Source organism: Myotis daubentonii, chromosome 2, assembly GCF_963259705.1.
Source record: "Myotis daubentonii chromosome 2, mMyoDau2.1, whole genome shotgun sequence".
NCBI classification, from domain to species: Eukaryota; Metazoa; Chordata; class Mammalia; order Chiroptera; family Vespertilionidae; genus Myotis; species Myotis daubentonii.
Window position 1 is genome coordinate 79,737,476 of NC_081841.1, and position 14,851 is coordinate 79,752,326.

General features: G+C 39.3%; 1 protein-coding gene across 7 annotated transcripts in view; it reads right to left on the minus strand.

Annotated features, from left to right (window-relative positions):
- Window positions 1-14,851, minus strand: part of PPFIA2 (PTPRF interacting protein alpha 2) — a 462,495-nt gene that overhangs the window by 133,269 nt on the left and 314,375 nt on the right. For all 7 annotated transcript variants that reach the window (XM_059683716.1, XM_059683713.1, XM_059683711.1 and 4 more), the window contains one exon: window positions 13,572-13,646. In XM_059683716.1, coding sequence (XP_059539699.1) covers window positions 13,572-13,646 — 75 coding nt within the window. The remainder of the gene's footprint in view (window positions 1-13,571; window positions 13,647-14,851) is intronic.

Genomic DNA, 14,851 nt, shown 5'->3' on the forward strand with positions numbered 1-14,851 from the left:
GTGTTTGTTTGTTTGTTTGTTTGTTTGTTTTGGTTAATCCTCACCTGAGGACATTTTTGCATTGATTTTTTTTTTGTTTATTTATTTTTTTTACAAAGAGTGGAAGGGAGGGAGAAAGACAGAAACTAATATGAGAGACATCAAATGGTTGTCTCTTGCTGAATCCCCAACCAGGGCCCTGGAATAAGCCGGCAACCCAGGTATATGCCTTCAATTGGAATCCAACCTGGTACCCTTCAGTCTGCCTGCAGAAGCACTACCCACTGAACCAAACCAGCATTTTTTTTTCTTTTTAAGTCCTCCTCTAAGGATATGTTCTTTTCATTGATTCTAGAGAGAGAGGAAGGGAGAGGGAAAGAGAAAGAGAAACATTGATCAGTTGCCCAAGCAACCCACAACCTGTGTATGTGCCCTCACCTGGAATCGAACTCATGACCCTTTGGTGCGTGGGAGGACACTCTAACTACTGATCCACACCAACCAGGGCCTGGAGGTACAATGAGTTCCCTCAGGGGGAGTGCTGCTCATCCAGAAGCCGGGCTCATGCCTGGTGAGTGCAGCGGAGGTGGCAGGAACCTCTGCGGCAGCACTGAGGAGCAGTGAGCCGAGTGGTAGGGAGCAGCAAGCAGGTGGGCGGTAAGGAGTGAGGGGTCCCAGATTGTGAGAGGACACAGGCCGGACTGAGGGATTCCCCCCACCCACAGTGCATGAATTTCGTGCACCGGGCCTCTAGTATATTATAATAAATAAAATTAATTTCTTTGAAGATGGACTATATTCCCCTGTTAGTACCATGAGATTTAACCTCCTCAGCCAGGCATGGCTAACACTATAAGTACACACTTTAGTTTTTTTGTGTGTGTTTTTTTTTCCTAGTCAGAGCTGAAGTGACAAAATTATAGGCTGTGTCTTAGAACAATTCTCTTTAGCTCTGCATGCTAAAGGAAAGAGTCTTAAGAGGGGGAAAAGGATTTCAAAGTGCTTGAATTGTACTTTAGAAAATACAGGAGGTGGAAACAATATCCATTAGTCATTCCTGCGTATAAAACAGCAAGCCAAGGCAATAAAAAGAATTTACCCATTTAGTGCATTCCTTAGAAATAACAAAAGAAGCACAGTAAACCCATTATTCTGAACAATTCTTTTAAAAGTAATCCATTTGCTTGGGCTTTAATGGAATTAATCATATGTTGTATTCTTTTGGGTGCATTTCAATTTTATTTTTATGTGATTTTTAAATGTGAACATATGAAAAAAAATGTCAGCTTGTAAAGGGAACAGAACTTATGTGGTCTTTATACTTTATTTTTATGGCTAAAGAAAATGAAGCTTACAGAAAATGAATGAATGATAAAACGAATTTCCACGTCATTAGTCCCCAACATAGGACACACATTGCACCTTTCACCTGCCAGTTCAATCACCTTTAAAATGAGTTGGACAGTAACATGGCTAAAAAGATCAGCTTCAACTTCAATAGCAGTAACATTTATTCTCTGCTAAGCGCAGTTTTAAATATTTGGCATGTAAAAACTCATTTAAATCTCACAACAACCTCACAAGATAAGTTCTATTATTAGAATGGAGCTAATTGAGGCAGAGAGGGTGTCAGGAAATTGCCTATAGTCACAGAGCTAGCAAATGGCAGAACCACTGGAGAGCAATAAAATCCCCCCGGCTGGAGATCACAGCTCTGGTCCGCTGTGTGATAGCTCCTTTCCCTTCTTGTCCTCAGCCTTCTTTTCTCAGCCAGGGCAGAATATATTCACAGCACCCAATAAGTATTCTATATAGAATGAAGGTTTTATACTTGGAACTTCTACCCACTTGTCTACACTAACTCCTAACTACTCCTTACTGTTCATAGAAAATGATGTATTCTTTTGCTCCTTCTTATTTCTGTTATGATCCTTATCTCACTGCTTTGTAATCTCCTGTTTACGGGTTATATGCTCTCTGTTTATGTCTTATTTAGATGAAGGTTCTTATCAGCAGTTCAAAGTCGCTTTCATCAAAATCACCTATGGTACTTGTTAAAAGTACAAAACCCATTTAATGAATCTAAATTTTAATATGCTTCCAGGGGACCCTTATATACCGTTTAGTTTTGTCTGAGGACTAACACATGAATTCTTCAAGCGCAGTTTTTCTCATGTCCCTTCACTGGAGGCAGAGGCAGCAGCCCGGTGAAAGGCTGCTGATGGCCTGTGACAGATTTGGCCTCTAGGACATGACCTGTGTGATCACTGAGTGCAGGGGTGATCTGCTTCAGGCTCCTATTTTTGTCAGGCCTGCAAGCTAAAAATGATTGTGCGTTTTTGAACGGTTAAAAATAATCCAAAGAAGGCGAATACTCTGTGACACATAAAAATTATAAGAAGTTTCATTTCCAGTGTCCACAAATTCATTTTTATTGGAACATGGCCAGGCTCACTTTTTACATAATTGTCTATGATTGCTTTCACTCTACAATGGCAGAGTAGTCTTGATAGAGACCATATGGCCACTGAGCCTAAAATATTTATTAGCCCTTCAGAGAAAAGTTTTCAGATCCCTCATGTAGTAGGTCATGTGCATCCTTAAAAAAAACAAACAAAAAAACCTGTTCAAATGAACCCAGTGAAAGTCAGAACTATAACTCTTACTCCTGATTTTTAGATTTATGCTCTCTATTCACTTGAACACATTATTTCTAATTTCATTTAAATCAGTAAAAACATTGGATAACTTATCTATGGAACTGTAATACTTAACTGAGTGAATGTGTTTTTCATATATGATTTGGTATACTTGTGTCTAAAAAAGGAATATTTTGGATGACATGATGAAATTAATCATATTATAAAAATAAGAACTAAGAGAACACAAAAATATCTATATCTATATCTATATCTATATCTATATCTATATCTATATCTATATCTATATATCTATATCTAAATTTATGTCTATATCTATCTATACCTATGTCTAATCTATATCTATATCTATATACATATATAAAAGCTTAAGTGACCATTATGACTGAACAACTGGAACAACTGGAACAATTGGTCAGCCAGTCTCTATGACGTGCACTGACCACCAGGGGGCAGATGCTCAACGCAGGAGCTGCCCCCTGATAGTCAGTGCGCTCCCACAGTCAACCTCCCAAGGCCCCTCCCCACCCTGGCTGGCCATCCTTCTGCAGCTCCTCACCCCCGGCCAGCCAGCTCCCTCCCACGGCCCCTCCCACTGGCCAGCCAACCTCCTGTGGGAGGGGCCAGCCCGACCCCTCGACAGGCCCCCATCGGGGGCAGGGCTGGCTGGCCAACCTCCCATGGGCCCTCCCCCTGGTGGGGTTGGCCCCGATCAGCCCTGATCGCTGGCCAGGCTGAGGGACCCGTGCATGAATTCATGCACTGGGCCTCTAGTTTTAAAAATAAGTGTGGGTAACATTTTCAATACTCTACCCATAGTTTTGTAAATTTTTTCACAGACTATCACTATTTAAAATTATTTTTAAATTTATGTTTCTAATATAAGTTTTTTGAGAGCTGGGTTCTTTCTTTTTCTTCTTTAACCTTTACTATTGAAAGTATTACATATGTCCCCCATTTTCCCATTGACCTTTTCTAGCCTGCTCTGGTCCCCTGCCCCAGGCCCTCACCATCCTATTGTCTGTGTCCATGGGTTATACATATATGCATACAAGGTCTTTGGTTGTTTCTGACTTGGTTACCTATATGTACTCAAGGCTCCAAACAGTGCTTAGTACTGCCCAGTAGATAATATAGAGCACTGACTAACAACATGAACTATGAAGTAGAATTCTGGTTCCACTACTTTTTGACAGTGTGGACTTAAGTTATTTTTCCTCTATATGCCTCAGGTTCCTTCCCCACCCCCTCTCTCTCCCTCTATCAATGCTGACATTTGTAACACCAACCTCAAAGGTTAATAATGTGAAGATAAAATTAAATAAAAAGTATAAAACACTTAAAAGAGAGGCTCTTATGCTTTCAGTAACTTATAAGTGCTAGTGATTAATGCTGTTTTACTAAATGTTCACTAAATGATTATTGTTTCTACTAAGTATAAATATAATATTGAAATATTACCTTTATATACATTTTTATAAATTTTTTCATGTCTTCAGTATTTTTGTTTTTACTTTTCTTTAAATAAATCTTTATTGTTCAGATTATTACAGATGTTCCTCTTTTTCCCCCCATAGCTCCCCTCCACCTGGTTCCCACCCCACTCCATGCCCTTACCCCACACCACTGTCCTCATCCATAGATGTAAGATTTTTGTCCAATCTCTTCCCACACCCCTCACACCTCCTTCCCCCCAAGAATTGTAAGTCCACTCCTTTTCTATGCCCCTGCTTCTATTATATTCACCAGGTTATAATGTTCATCAGATTTTTTTATTAACTTAATTTTTAGATTCACTTGTTGATAGACATGTATTTGTTGTCACTTTGTTGTTCATAATTTTTTTTAAATATATATTTTTTATTGATTTTTTTTTTTTTACAGAGAGGAAGGGAGAGAGATAGAGAGTTAGAAACATCGATGAGAGAGAAACATCGATCAGCTGCCTCCCGCACATCTCCCACTGGGGATATGCCCGCAACCCAGGTACATGCCCTTGACCGGAATTGAACCTGGGACCTTTCAGTCCACAGGCCGACGCTCTATCCACTGAGCCAAACCGGTTTCAGCAATGTTTCTCTTTTATTAGATATGATAACACAACTTCATAGATTTAGACAAGGAAATGCTGAGATAGAATTCTAATAGATTGAGTAAGTGTTGTGGAAACTTAATGAGTTTTCACATCCCCTTCTCTGTCCCCCATTTCTCAGAGGAAGTAGTTCTGCTACTTGTTACTGGTTTTGAAATCATGCTTATCCTCTATTGTGTTGTCCATTAATAATCCCTCCCCTTTGTGTCTTCCATCTTTTCTTTCTATTGGCTATAAGCATTTTCAGTAGGCTATCTCTTATTATTGCTTTCATATTCAGGTTTTACTTTCCACTTTTCTGTATTGAAAACTTCTCAAAAGAGTATTAGCATCTCACATTTTAAAATTTCTGACTCAATTTCCTTTTATCAGAGCTATTCTCCTTGCATTACAGTTATTAAAACTTTCTTTGCAAGCATTTCTAGTGACCTTCTAATGGTACGTCTAATCACCTCATCAACACTAATAAAAGAGAAAAATGGTAATTGGCGTACGACGCTACCCTTTTCATTGGCTAATCAGGGCTATATGCAAATTAACTGCCAACTATGATTGGCAGTTAACTGCCAACTAAGATTGGCAGTTAACTGCCAACAAGATGGCGGCTAATTTGCATATGTAGGCACAATGCAGGGAGGCGAAAGGGAAAGCAGGAAGAAGCCCCCTGCCACTGACAGTGATCAGAAACCCAGGGGGGAGCTAAGAGCTGGGGGGCAGGGCAAAGGCGGCCCTGGGGCTGCCTTTGCCCTGCCCCCCAGCCATGATCGGAGAATCAGGCGCCTTTGCCGCCCTGGCCAGTGATAGCAGGAAGTAGGGGTGGAGCCAGCGATAGGAGCTGGACACGGTCGAAGCTGGCAGTCCCGGGAGCTAGGGGTCCCTTGCCTGGGCCTAAAGCGGAGCCCACGATCGCGGAGCCGCTGCAGCTGCGGGTCCCCGCTGCCCGAGCCGGACTCCTCAGCCAGAGGCGTTAGGCCTGGGCAGGGGCGGAGCCTGCAACCGCAGGGAGCTGGGGGTCCCCTGCCCAGGCCTGACACCTCTGCCAGAGGCCTCAGGCCTGGTCAAGGGGCCGATCCGGTGATTGGTGATCGGAGGGTGATGAGGGTCAACTCCTCTGGCCAAGGCATCAGGCCTGGGTGGGGGGCTGAGCCGGGGACTGGGGGGATATGATGGTCCCCTTGCCCAGGCCTGAAGCCTGGGTCAGAGGCGTCAGGCTTGGGCGGGGGGTGGAGCAAGCAATCAGAGGGAGATGGGGGTCCCCTGCCCAGGCATGATTCCTGGGCCAGAGGCCTCAGGCCTGGGCGGAGGCCTGAGCCAGTGATCGGGGGGAGATGGGGGTCTCCTGTCCAAGCCTGACTCCTCTGGCGGAGGCGTCAGGCCTGGGAAAGGGGCCGATCAGGCGATCGGAGGGTGATGGGGGTCTACGCCTCTGGCCGAGGCATCAGGCCTGGGCTGGGGGCAGAACCAGTGATGGGGGGAAATGAGGGTCCCCTGCCCAGGCCTGACGCCTCTGTCAGAGGCGTCAGGCCTGGGCAAGGGGCCGATCCTGCAATTGGAGGGTGATGGGGGTCAACGCCTGAGGGCTCCCAGTATGTGAGAGAGGGCAGGCTGGGCTGAGGGACACTCCCCCCCCACCACACCCAGTGCACGAATTTCGTGCACCGGGCCCCTAGTATTAGACATAATCTTATATGCCTTCATGAAACTTTTGACACTGTTGATCACCTCCAATACCTACACATAAAACTCTCTCTTTTATTTCTCTCTCTCTCCCTTCCTTCTTCCATCCCTCCATCCCTCTATCTCTGTACCTCTATCACTATGTTTATTTGCTTCAAAGACTGAATCACTTGAGTTTCCAGCTTTCATCTCTCTTTCCCAGCTTCTTATTGGCTTTTTAAGGTAAGTTCCACTTTTTTCTCATATTTATTCACCTTTTCCATTCCTTTCCATAAATTCAACAGGATACTTGTTTTTAAGCCAACTCAAAGGATTGCTGTGATCATTAAATGGTGAGATGTATTTAAAGCAATAGCCATGCCCCATCCATGGCTTTATTAACCTCTCAAACATGCTTGTTGACTCAACCTCCTCCAACTATCCTGATCCAATATTTTTCTGAATGTAAATAGTACTTTATTTGCCCATGAAAGTTCTTTATTTTTTAAATAAATTTTTATTAATGAAAGTATTACATATGTCCCTTTTTCAACCATTGTCCTCTCTCTCTGCCCCCTCAAGCCTTTACCACCCTATTGTCTATCTATGGGTTATGCATATGCGCCTATGAGTTCATTGGTTGATCTTTCCCCCACGTCCCACTCCCCATATCCTACCCTGCCTTCCCTCTGAGGTTTGACAGTCTGTTCAATGTTTTTATGTCTCTGGGTGTATTTTTGTTCATCAGTTTATGTTGTTCATTAGATTCCATATATGAGCGAGATCATGTGATACAGACTTCTAAAGGAGAATACATATTCTTAGAATGTAATCTATTTATTTCTCTTTTCACTTGCTTTGATTTTACTTTGTTGTAGCTTCCAATTTTAAGCGGTAACAAAAATACAATCAGCCTGTGTGGGCTATTCAAAGAGGCAAAAAATAAAAGCAAATTTTGATTATATATATATTCATTTCAATATTGCTTTCTTTCATCTATAGCTATATTTTCCAGCACTAAAAAGACATAAGAAATGACAGACAGGTGTAATACTTCTGTTGTACACAGTTCAGTATTTTCTCACACTAGCCCCTCATTTCTTTCAAGATTTTTTTTCTTTCAAATAATCTGAACTATAAACACAGTACATTTACTATCATATATATTTTTACCTTTAATTTTTGTAGGTACAATTGCTCTGAAAAATTAAAAATATGATCATATCTTTTCCCTCCTTAGAAACTCTTTGTTGGCTCACCATTTTCTACAGGAGGAAGCCCGGTCCAGCCATCCCTAACTCAGATCTGCCAGTCACTACAGCTTCTTCCCCTTCCCTCCCCTGCCGGCTTTCTCTTCCTCCCAGTCCATTTGGTAAGTGCTTTATAGTCACCCTTCAAATTGAAGGTAACTTTTTTTCTGTAGGAATACTTTTTAAAAATATTTTTCCAGCTCTATTGAGATGTAATTAACAAATACCATTGTGTAAGCTTAAGGTGCAAAATGTGATGATTTGATATATGTATGTATTTAGAAATGATTATCACAAAAAGGTTAGATAACACAGCTATTATCTCATATAGTCACCTTTTTTTTTGGTGATGAGAACATTAAAGCTCTGCTCTCAGCAAATTTTAAGCATGCAATATAGTATTGGTGACTCTAGTCACCATACTATACATTAGATATCCTAATCTTATTCATCTTGTAAGAGAAAGCTTGTATCCTTAGGCCAAAGGCTCCCAATTTCCCTCAACCCCTCAGTCCCTGGAAACTGCTAATCTACTCTGTTAATATGGGTTTGACATTCTACATGAAAGTAAGGTCGGACAGTATTTGTCTTTCTTCGTCTGACTTATTTCACTCAATATCAGGTCCTCAAGATTCATTCATGCTCTTGCAAATGGCATGATTTCTCTAGGAAGACTTTTTTTTTAACACCTTCTGCTTTTCTTCATCCATGCCCATACAATTAACTACTCTCTTTTGTAATATTAAAAAAAGAAAGTAGACTTTGTACTTATTAAACCTTGCACTTACTTTAAGTTTCACATTAGTCATACTGTATTATAATTACATTTTTTGTGGTAAAGTATACATAACATAAAATTTAATATTTTAACCATTTTAAGTGTACAGTTCAGTGGTGTTATGGACATTCACATTGTTATGCAACCATCACCACAATCCATCTTCATAACTTTTCTCATCTTCCCAACCTGAAACTCTGCTCATTAAATAACTCACCATTATAATTACTTTTTATCATGTCTATCTCCCACACTGAAAAGAAGAATGATTGCTTTATTAATATTTGCATTTTATTATTATATATTTTGATCCCAAGTAGTGAACATACTGCCTGATTAACAGAATATGCCAATCAAATGTTTGCTGAATTGAAATGTTATGATCAAAATCACATATCAGATCATTACATCAACAAGTTATATCAGATTATGTCAACTCTCCAGTTCTAAGCTAAAACTTACACACACACACACACACACACACACACACATCACATCCTTTTAATGATATTCTTTTTAAAAAACAAAAACAAATCAAATCAAAACTATGCCTTAAGTACTTTCTCATTTTATAAAGTATGAATTTCAAATTTTGATCATGTCATTCAGGGTTCTCTAAAATCTGAGTCTGATCAGTCTCTCCACCCTCCACTTCTACATATTTTCACAACTTGATTCTTACTAACACATTATATATTATTATAGAAGCAACCAATTTCAGGTTCTCTTTATTATACTGGCTGCTCAGCCTGAAATGTTTTCTATCAGTTTTGAAGCTAAATCTTAGTCTTTCTTCATAGGTGAGGCTTCTATAATCAGAATAAATACCCTTCTCTTCTCTGCTCTTCTGGACTTCTAATTTTGCACCAAATTACATTTTATCAATATGTTTATATGTGCATTGCTATCACTTGATGGCAAATTACATGAAAATTTCCATAATTTTTTACTTATTTTATTTTTTCCTATTCCTGATTGTCAGAGACTCCTTGGATTTTCTGCATATGGTAGTTGCTCATTAATTATATTTTGAAAGAAGAAACATCTTACTAATTTGATGTATAAGACCAATGCATTGGTGTTTATTGAGCATGCTTAAACTTATTCAAACTCTCTATTAATGAAATAGTTAAGGAATAATGTGAAAACACTGGTTACCACAAACTCTATATAATGAAATTTGACAAATATATATTGATCACGAGATTCGTATCATTGTACTGAGTGAAACAAATAAAAATGAGAAAGATGCAGTCCATTTTCTCAGGGAACTAACAACCTGGATTATGCAGGCATATAATTAACCTTAATGCTTGGTGAGTGGTCATAATAAGTGCTGAAGCAATAAGCTTTAGCAATTTAAACTAAAGAGCAATGGCTGTTGGCAAGAAACCATAAAATATTTCATCAAAATTGTGATGATGTCTGAACTTGAGTTTCAATGGGGAACTATAATTTCAGTGGGTGAAGTGGAGTTGTGGAGGCATTCCAAGAGAGACATTAGCATACGATTTAGAGGCAGGAAAAATGTGGACTGCTTTCAGAAACAATGAATACAATGATTGAACAAGACCTTAGTAGAGGCAGTAGGGGTAGTGAAAGTTAGAGCTGGATTTAAAGGTTAGGACCATTGCAGAGGTTCTCGATGGTATATTAAAGGTCTATGTAATATATGTCATTATATATTAATATAGTATACTATATCATTATGTTATTAATATATTAATATGGCACACATTATGTATACATATATATTACATATTGGAATATGTTATGAAACATAATCATTATGATTGAATTTTGCTTAATAGGTTTAACTGTGAAGAATTATATAGCAGAAAGTGATAGGGGATGAGTAGACAGAAATCCTATATAATAAAAGGCTAATATGCAATTCGACCAAATGGCGGAACAACCAGTCGTTATGATGTGCCCTGACATAGAAGCATGGAACAGAATATGGAATCTCATAGGAAAGGTGGGTGGGTGAGAATTGATCAACCAAAGAACTTGTATGCATAACTCATGGACATAGACAATAGGGTGGTGAAGAACTGCTGCAAGGAGCAGGGGAAGCTAGAAAAGGTAAATGGGGAAAAACGGGGACATATGTGATACTTTCAACAGTAAAAATTTAAAAAACGGTAGAATGTGAACAGATTCATGCTAGGTAAAAAAAAAAAAAGAAAGAAAAGGAATTATAAGGAATACTAACTACATCATAGTTTTAGTTTAAAATCTAAAGCATCAAATGAAATGTTCCCCAACCACCAGTCATTTGCAGAAATTTTGTTCTAATAACTGATTGTTTTTCTTCTATCTTACATATTTTTATTTGACTCTTAAGAATGTGCTCTTAAGTTCTTCTTTTTTGAAATAAAAATTTTCTCTTTATTTTCTAAAGTACCTTCTTCAATTACTTTCTCTAATACCCAGACTATCTAGTTCCCCTTTCTAAAGCTGCCATTAGCATGAATTTTTCTAAACTGACTTTTGTCAGTTTTCTAAATGTATCATCATCAATAAACAATGAATACTTATAAAAATTTATTGTACTAGTTGCTGTTACTATAGAGAAACAAGTCAAGCTGTGTTTTCTGATTTTTTTTTAGTATTTCATTGTGAAATATAAATAGCATTGTAAAGAAAAGTTGACTTCTTCTTATGTTCTTTCTTTAAAAATCACTAATCTATACTAATAAAAGCCTAGGTGGCCCTCACGTGCAACTTCATCACAAGATGGCCACCACAAGATGGCCACCACAAAGATGGCCACATGCACAGTGGAGGTGGGGCCCGGCAGCTGCTCCACGTGGTGAGGCCTGGGGGGTCCCGCAGCTCTGCATGGTGCGGAGGAGGCGGGTCGCGGCAGGGGAGGGCAGTTGTGGGCAATCGGGCTGGCAGGGAGCAGTTAGGGGTCAATCAGGCAGGCAGGCAGGCGAGCAGTTAGGAGCCAGCAGTCCCGGATTGTGAGACCGCAGGGATTGGGCCTAAACCAGCAGTCAGACATCCTCCAAGGGGTCCCAGATTGGAGAGGGTGCAGGCCGGGCTGAGGGACAGCCCCCCCCCCCATGCACAAATTTCGTGCACCAGGCCACTAGTTATTTATAAACTATTTATTGTGAGAACTAAGATACCTTTATTTTTTACCTTTTTTAATGGATCTTTGCATTCCTTAACTCAGATTAAGCCTCATGGAAATTTATTACAAGCAACAACAACAAAATATATTAAAGTTTATAATGAGTACACAATTACTTTCCTCTTATTTATATAAATAATTTAAAACAAAACAAAAGCATTCAGAAAAACTACAGTATTTTGAGAGTAATTCTAATGATTTAAAATTAATGAATCTATGTACTAGTATAAGCAATCAAATGTACCATTCAGCCTACAAGAGACAATAACAATATTTGAGGGCTAAAACTGTGTTAAAGACAACAAACTCTTTTCTCCACTACTGCTGTTTCTCTACGTAACTGGACTCTTCAGTTGCCATTTCTGGAGCCAAGTTTCAGAGCCTCACTGGAATGTATAGAACATTTTTATTTCAGCGTAAATACTTCAGCCAAGTGGTCCTACTACACCTTTGTTTATGACAAATAGAAACTTTACCACTGTCATATTAAGCAAGACTTTCAAATCAGTAGTCACCAAACCTTTTGATTGTTTACCCTTATTAATAAAATATTTTGATTTGCCCAAGATGAACATAAACGAAAATCAAAAATAGCAATGACAAAATAGACACAGTTAACATTTTCTTACTACATACTCTAGGAATTAACACACTCACTTTGCAGATAATTTACATATTCTCTCTCCTGAAAGGACTGAGTTCTTGTTATTACCCATTATTTTAGGAGTTCTTTTCTCCATCCAGTTTGTTAAGCTATCTGGTTGCCAAAAAGCTTTTGCTTTATATATTTTAAACTGTTTTTTTTTCCCCACCATTTATGCTTTTTAACACTGCTAGCCTTTAATTCCCATGGAACTCATTCTTCCTGTAATTAAAAGTCCATTACTTCTGATTTAAATTGTTAAACCTGGAATAAACAAAAGCATATGTAAACTTACTCATTTGCCTCAGCTTATTTTAAAGAGCAGGGAGTTTGTATTGGATAAGATTTTTAGTCTGATTTGAAAATGTGTGAATTTGTGTGTGCAGTGTAAATGTGAATATTATTTTCTTATAAATCGCTTGATAATACATAATTAATTACATTAACCTCCCACTTCTTTACTGATTTATTAAATAATTCAATAGTTGTTGAATTATTCTATTATGTCCACTACTAGTAATAACAATATTTACAGTATAAGAATAAAGTTCTGGGAAAAAATATCCTCATTAATAAAGTGTGTGTGTGTGTGTGTGTGTGTGTGTGTGTGTGTGTGTGTGGATGAGAAAGAGAGAAGGAAGAAAAGAAAGAGAGATAGGGCTATTTTTGTGGTATACACAGCTTAAATTTGTTATATAGTCTAATGACTCCAAGTTCATTTGTGCACTAATAACCAAAAGAGGTAAAATCTTCTAAAGAAAAAAGCTCTGTAATACTTTCAACAATAAAGATAAATTTTAAATTAATAAATAAATAAATATCTCTAAAGTTAAAAAAAATTAAAAGAAAAAACAGCTCTTTAAATCTGAGATCATTACAAAACACTTTCTTAAAGTCATGAATTAGATAAAATGAAATGGATTCAATGATGCCACTAAACATGGGCACAATGTCTTTTAGAATATAAGAATAATAAGGTCCCTAGGGGAAATATATTTATATCTCCAAGGAATTAACTTCATTTGCAACATTATCTAAGTTTAACAGACAATTTCCATGTTTTTCAATTTTGGAGCCAAGTTTTGCTTCTCAGAAGGACTGGCATTCTGACTGCAGTCTTTCTCAATCCCCATCTCACTAGTTCCCATGTCACTAGCTCTTCCTAAGTCTCCTTTCATCTCTTAGTGACAGATCTGAATCACAGGAAATGAGAAAACATGACTGGCAACCAGTTTCAACAGGCCTTGTTCAGTGGCAGATACAGAATGTAATTTATTCTGTGTGACAGTTTTCATAAATGTGACATGAAACACAAGGGATATAATGTTAGCGATATTGCACCTCAGAAGAGGAGAAAGTTTGGTATGTTACCTCCTGATTAGCAGCAGCTAGTTCTTCTTCCAGTGCAGAGACTCTTTCTAAAGAAACCCTCAGTCGCTCCCTTACCTGGAAGAAAAACCAAAAATGTGCCGTAATGTACATCCCATACAAGTTAAACTGCTAATCCGTCATTAACAAAGATAGTCACGGTTGGCTATTTTCCCACTATTTATAGTCCTAATTTTTGGGGAATATGATGAATACATTGTCACCGCATAGTGCCACTGTATCAAAAGAGACTTCCTTGTAACTAAGTCCTTTTAGTGTTTTGAGGCTAGATTTTCCTGTGGGTTTGGCGATTGACCCATCTTGTTCTCAATTCTGATTCATAGTAAGTGAAGGCCAAATTTAAACGTTTAGTAAGATTTAATGAGGAATATGGGTTAGATAACATATGAAATAGATAAAAAACATACAAAACAATTATATTTTAAAATATGTTTTTTAGAGAGAGAGGAAAGAAGAGGGAGAAAGAGAAACATCAATGAGAGAGAAACATCCAACAGCTGCCTCCTGCATACCTCCCACTGAGGATTAAGCAGCAACCCAGGCAAATGCCCTGACCGGGAATGGAACCACCAAGCTCTCAGGGCATGGGACAATGCTCAACCAACTGAGCCACACTGGTCAGGGCCATAAACAACAATTTTTAAGTTGCATTCTTTTCCAATTAGCAAACAAACAAAAAGCACTAGTGTCCTATAAATCTAAAATCTAATTTGAAATTTTTAAAAATCTCAATATACTTTTATACTGTACTAGAGGCCTGGTGCATGAAAATTAATATACTGGAGGGGGGGACCCTCAGCCTGGCCTGCCCCTCTCACAGTCCGGGAGCCTTCAGGGGTGGGAGATGACCTGGTGATCAGGGGAAGGTGACTCCCTATCACACCTCTGCTGCTGCCACTGCCTGCAGCACAAGCCTCAGCCGGTCCTGGTTACCTGATCCTCAGGTGGCCCTGGTGGTAGGGCAACCACCATCTGAGGCTTGCCTGTGCCTTGGGTTGGCCCTGGGTGGCTGGGAAGCCACCATCCGAGGCTTGCCTGTGCTTTGAGCTGGCCCTGGGTGCTAGGGGATTGGGGAACTGCGGAAGCAGGCACGTGGAGCAGCCGGGCCTGCCCCCAGCCATGCTTGCCACCGTGGTGGGGCTGAGGGGAATGAGTGCTGCCATCTTGTGGCTGTGGGTGCTGCCATCTTTGAGGGTGGGGCAGTCAATTAGCATATTCCCTCCTTATTGGCTGTGGGCACCACCATCTTTGCGACAGAGTGG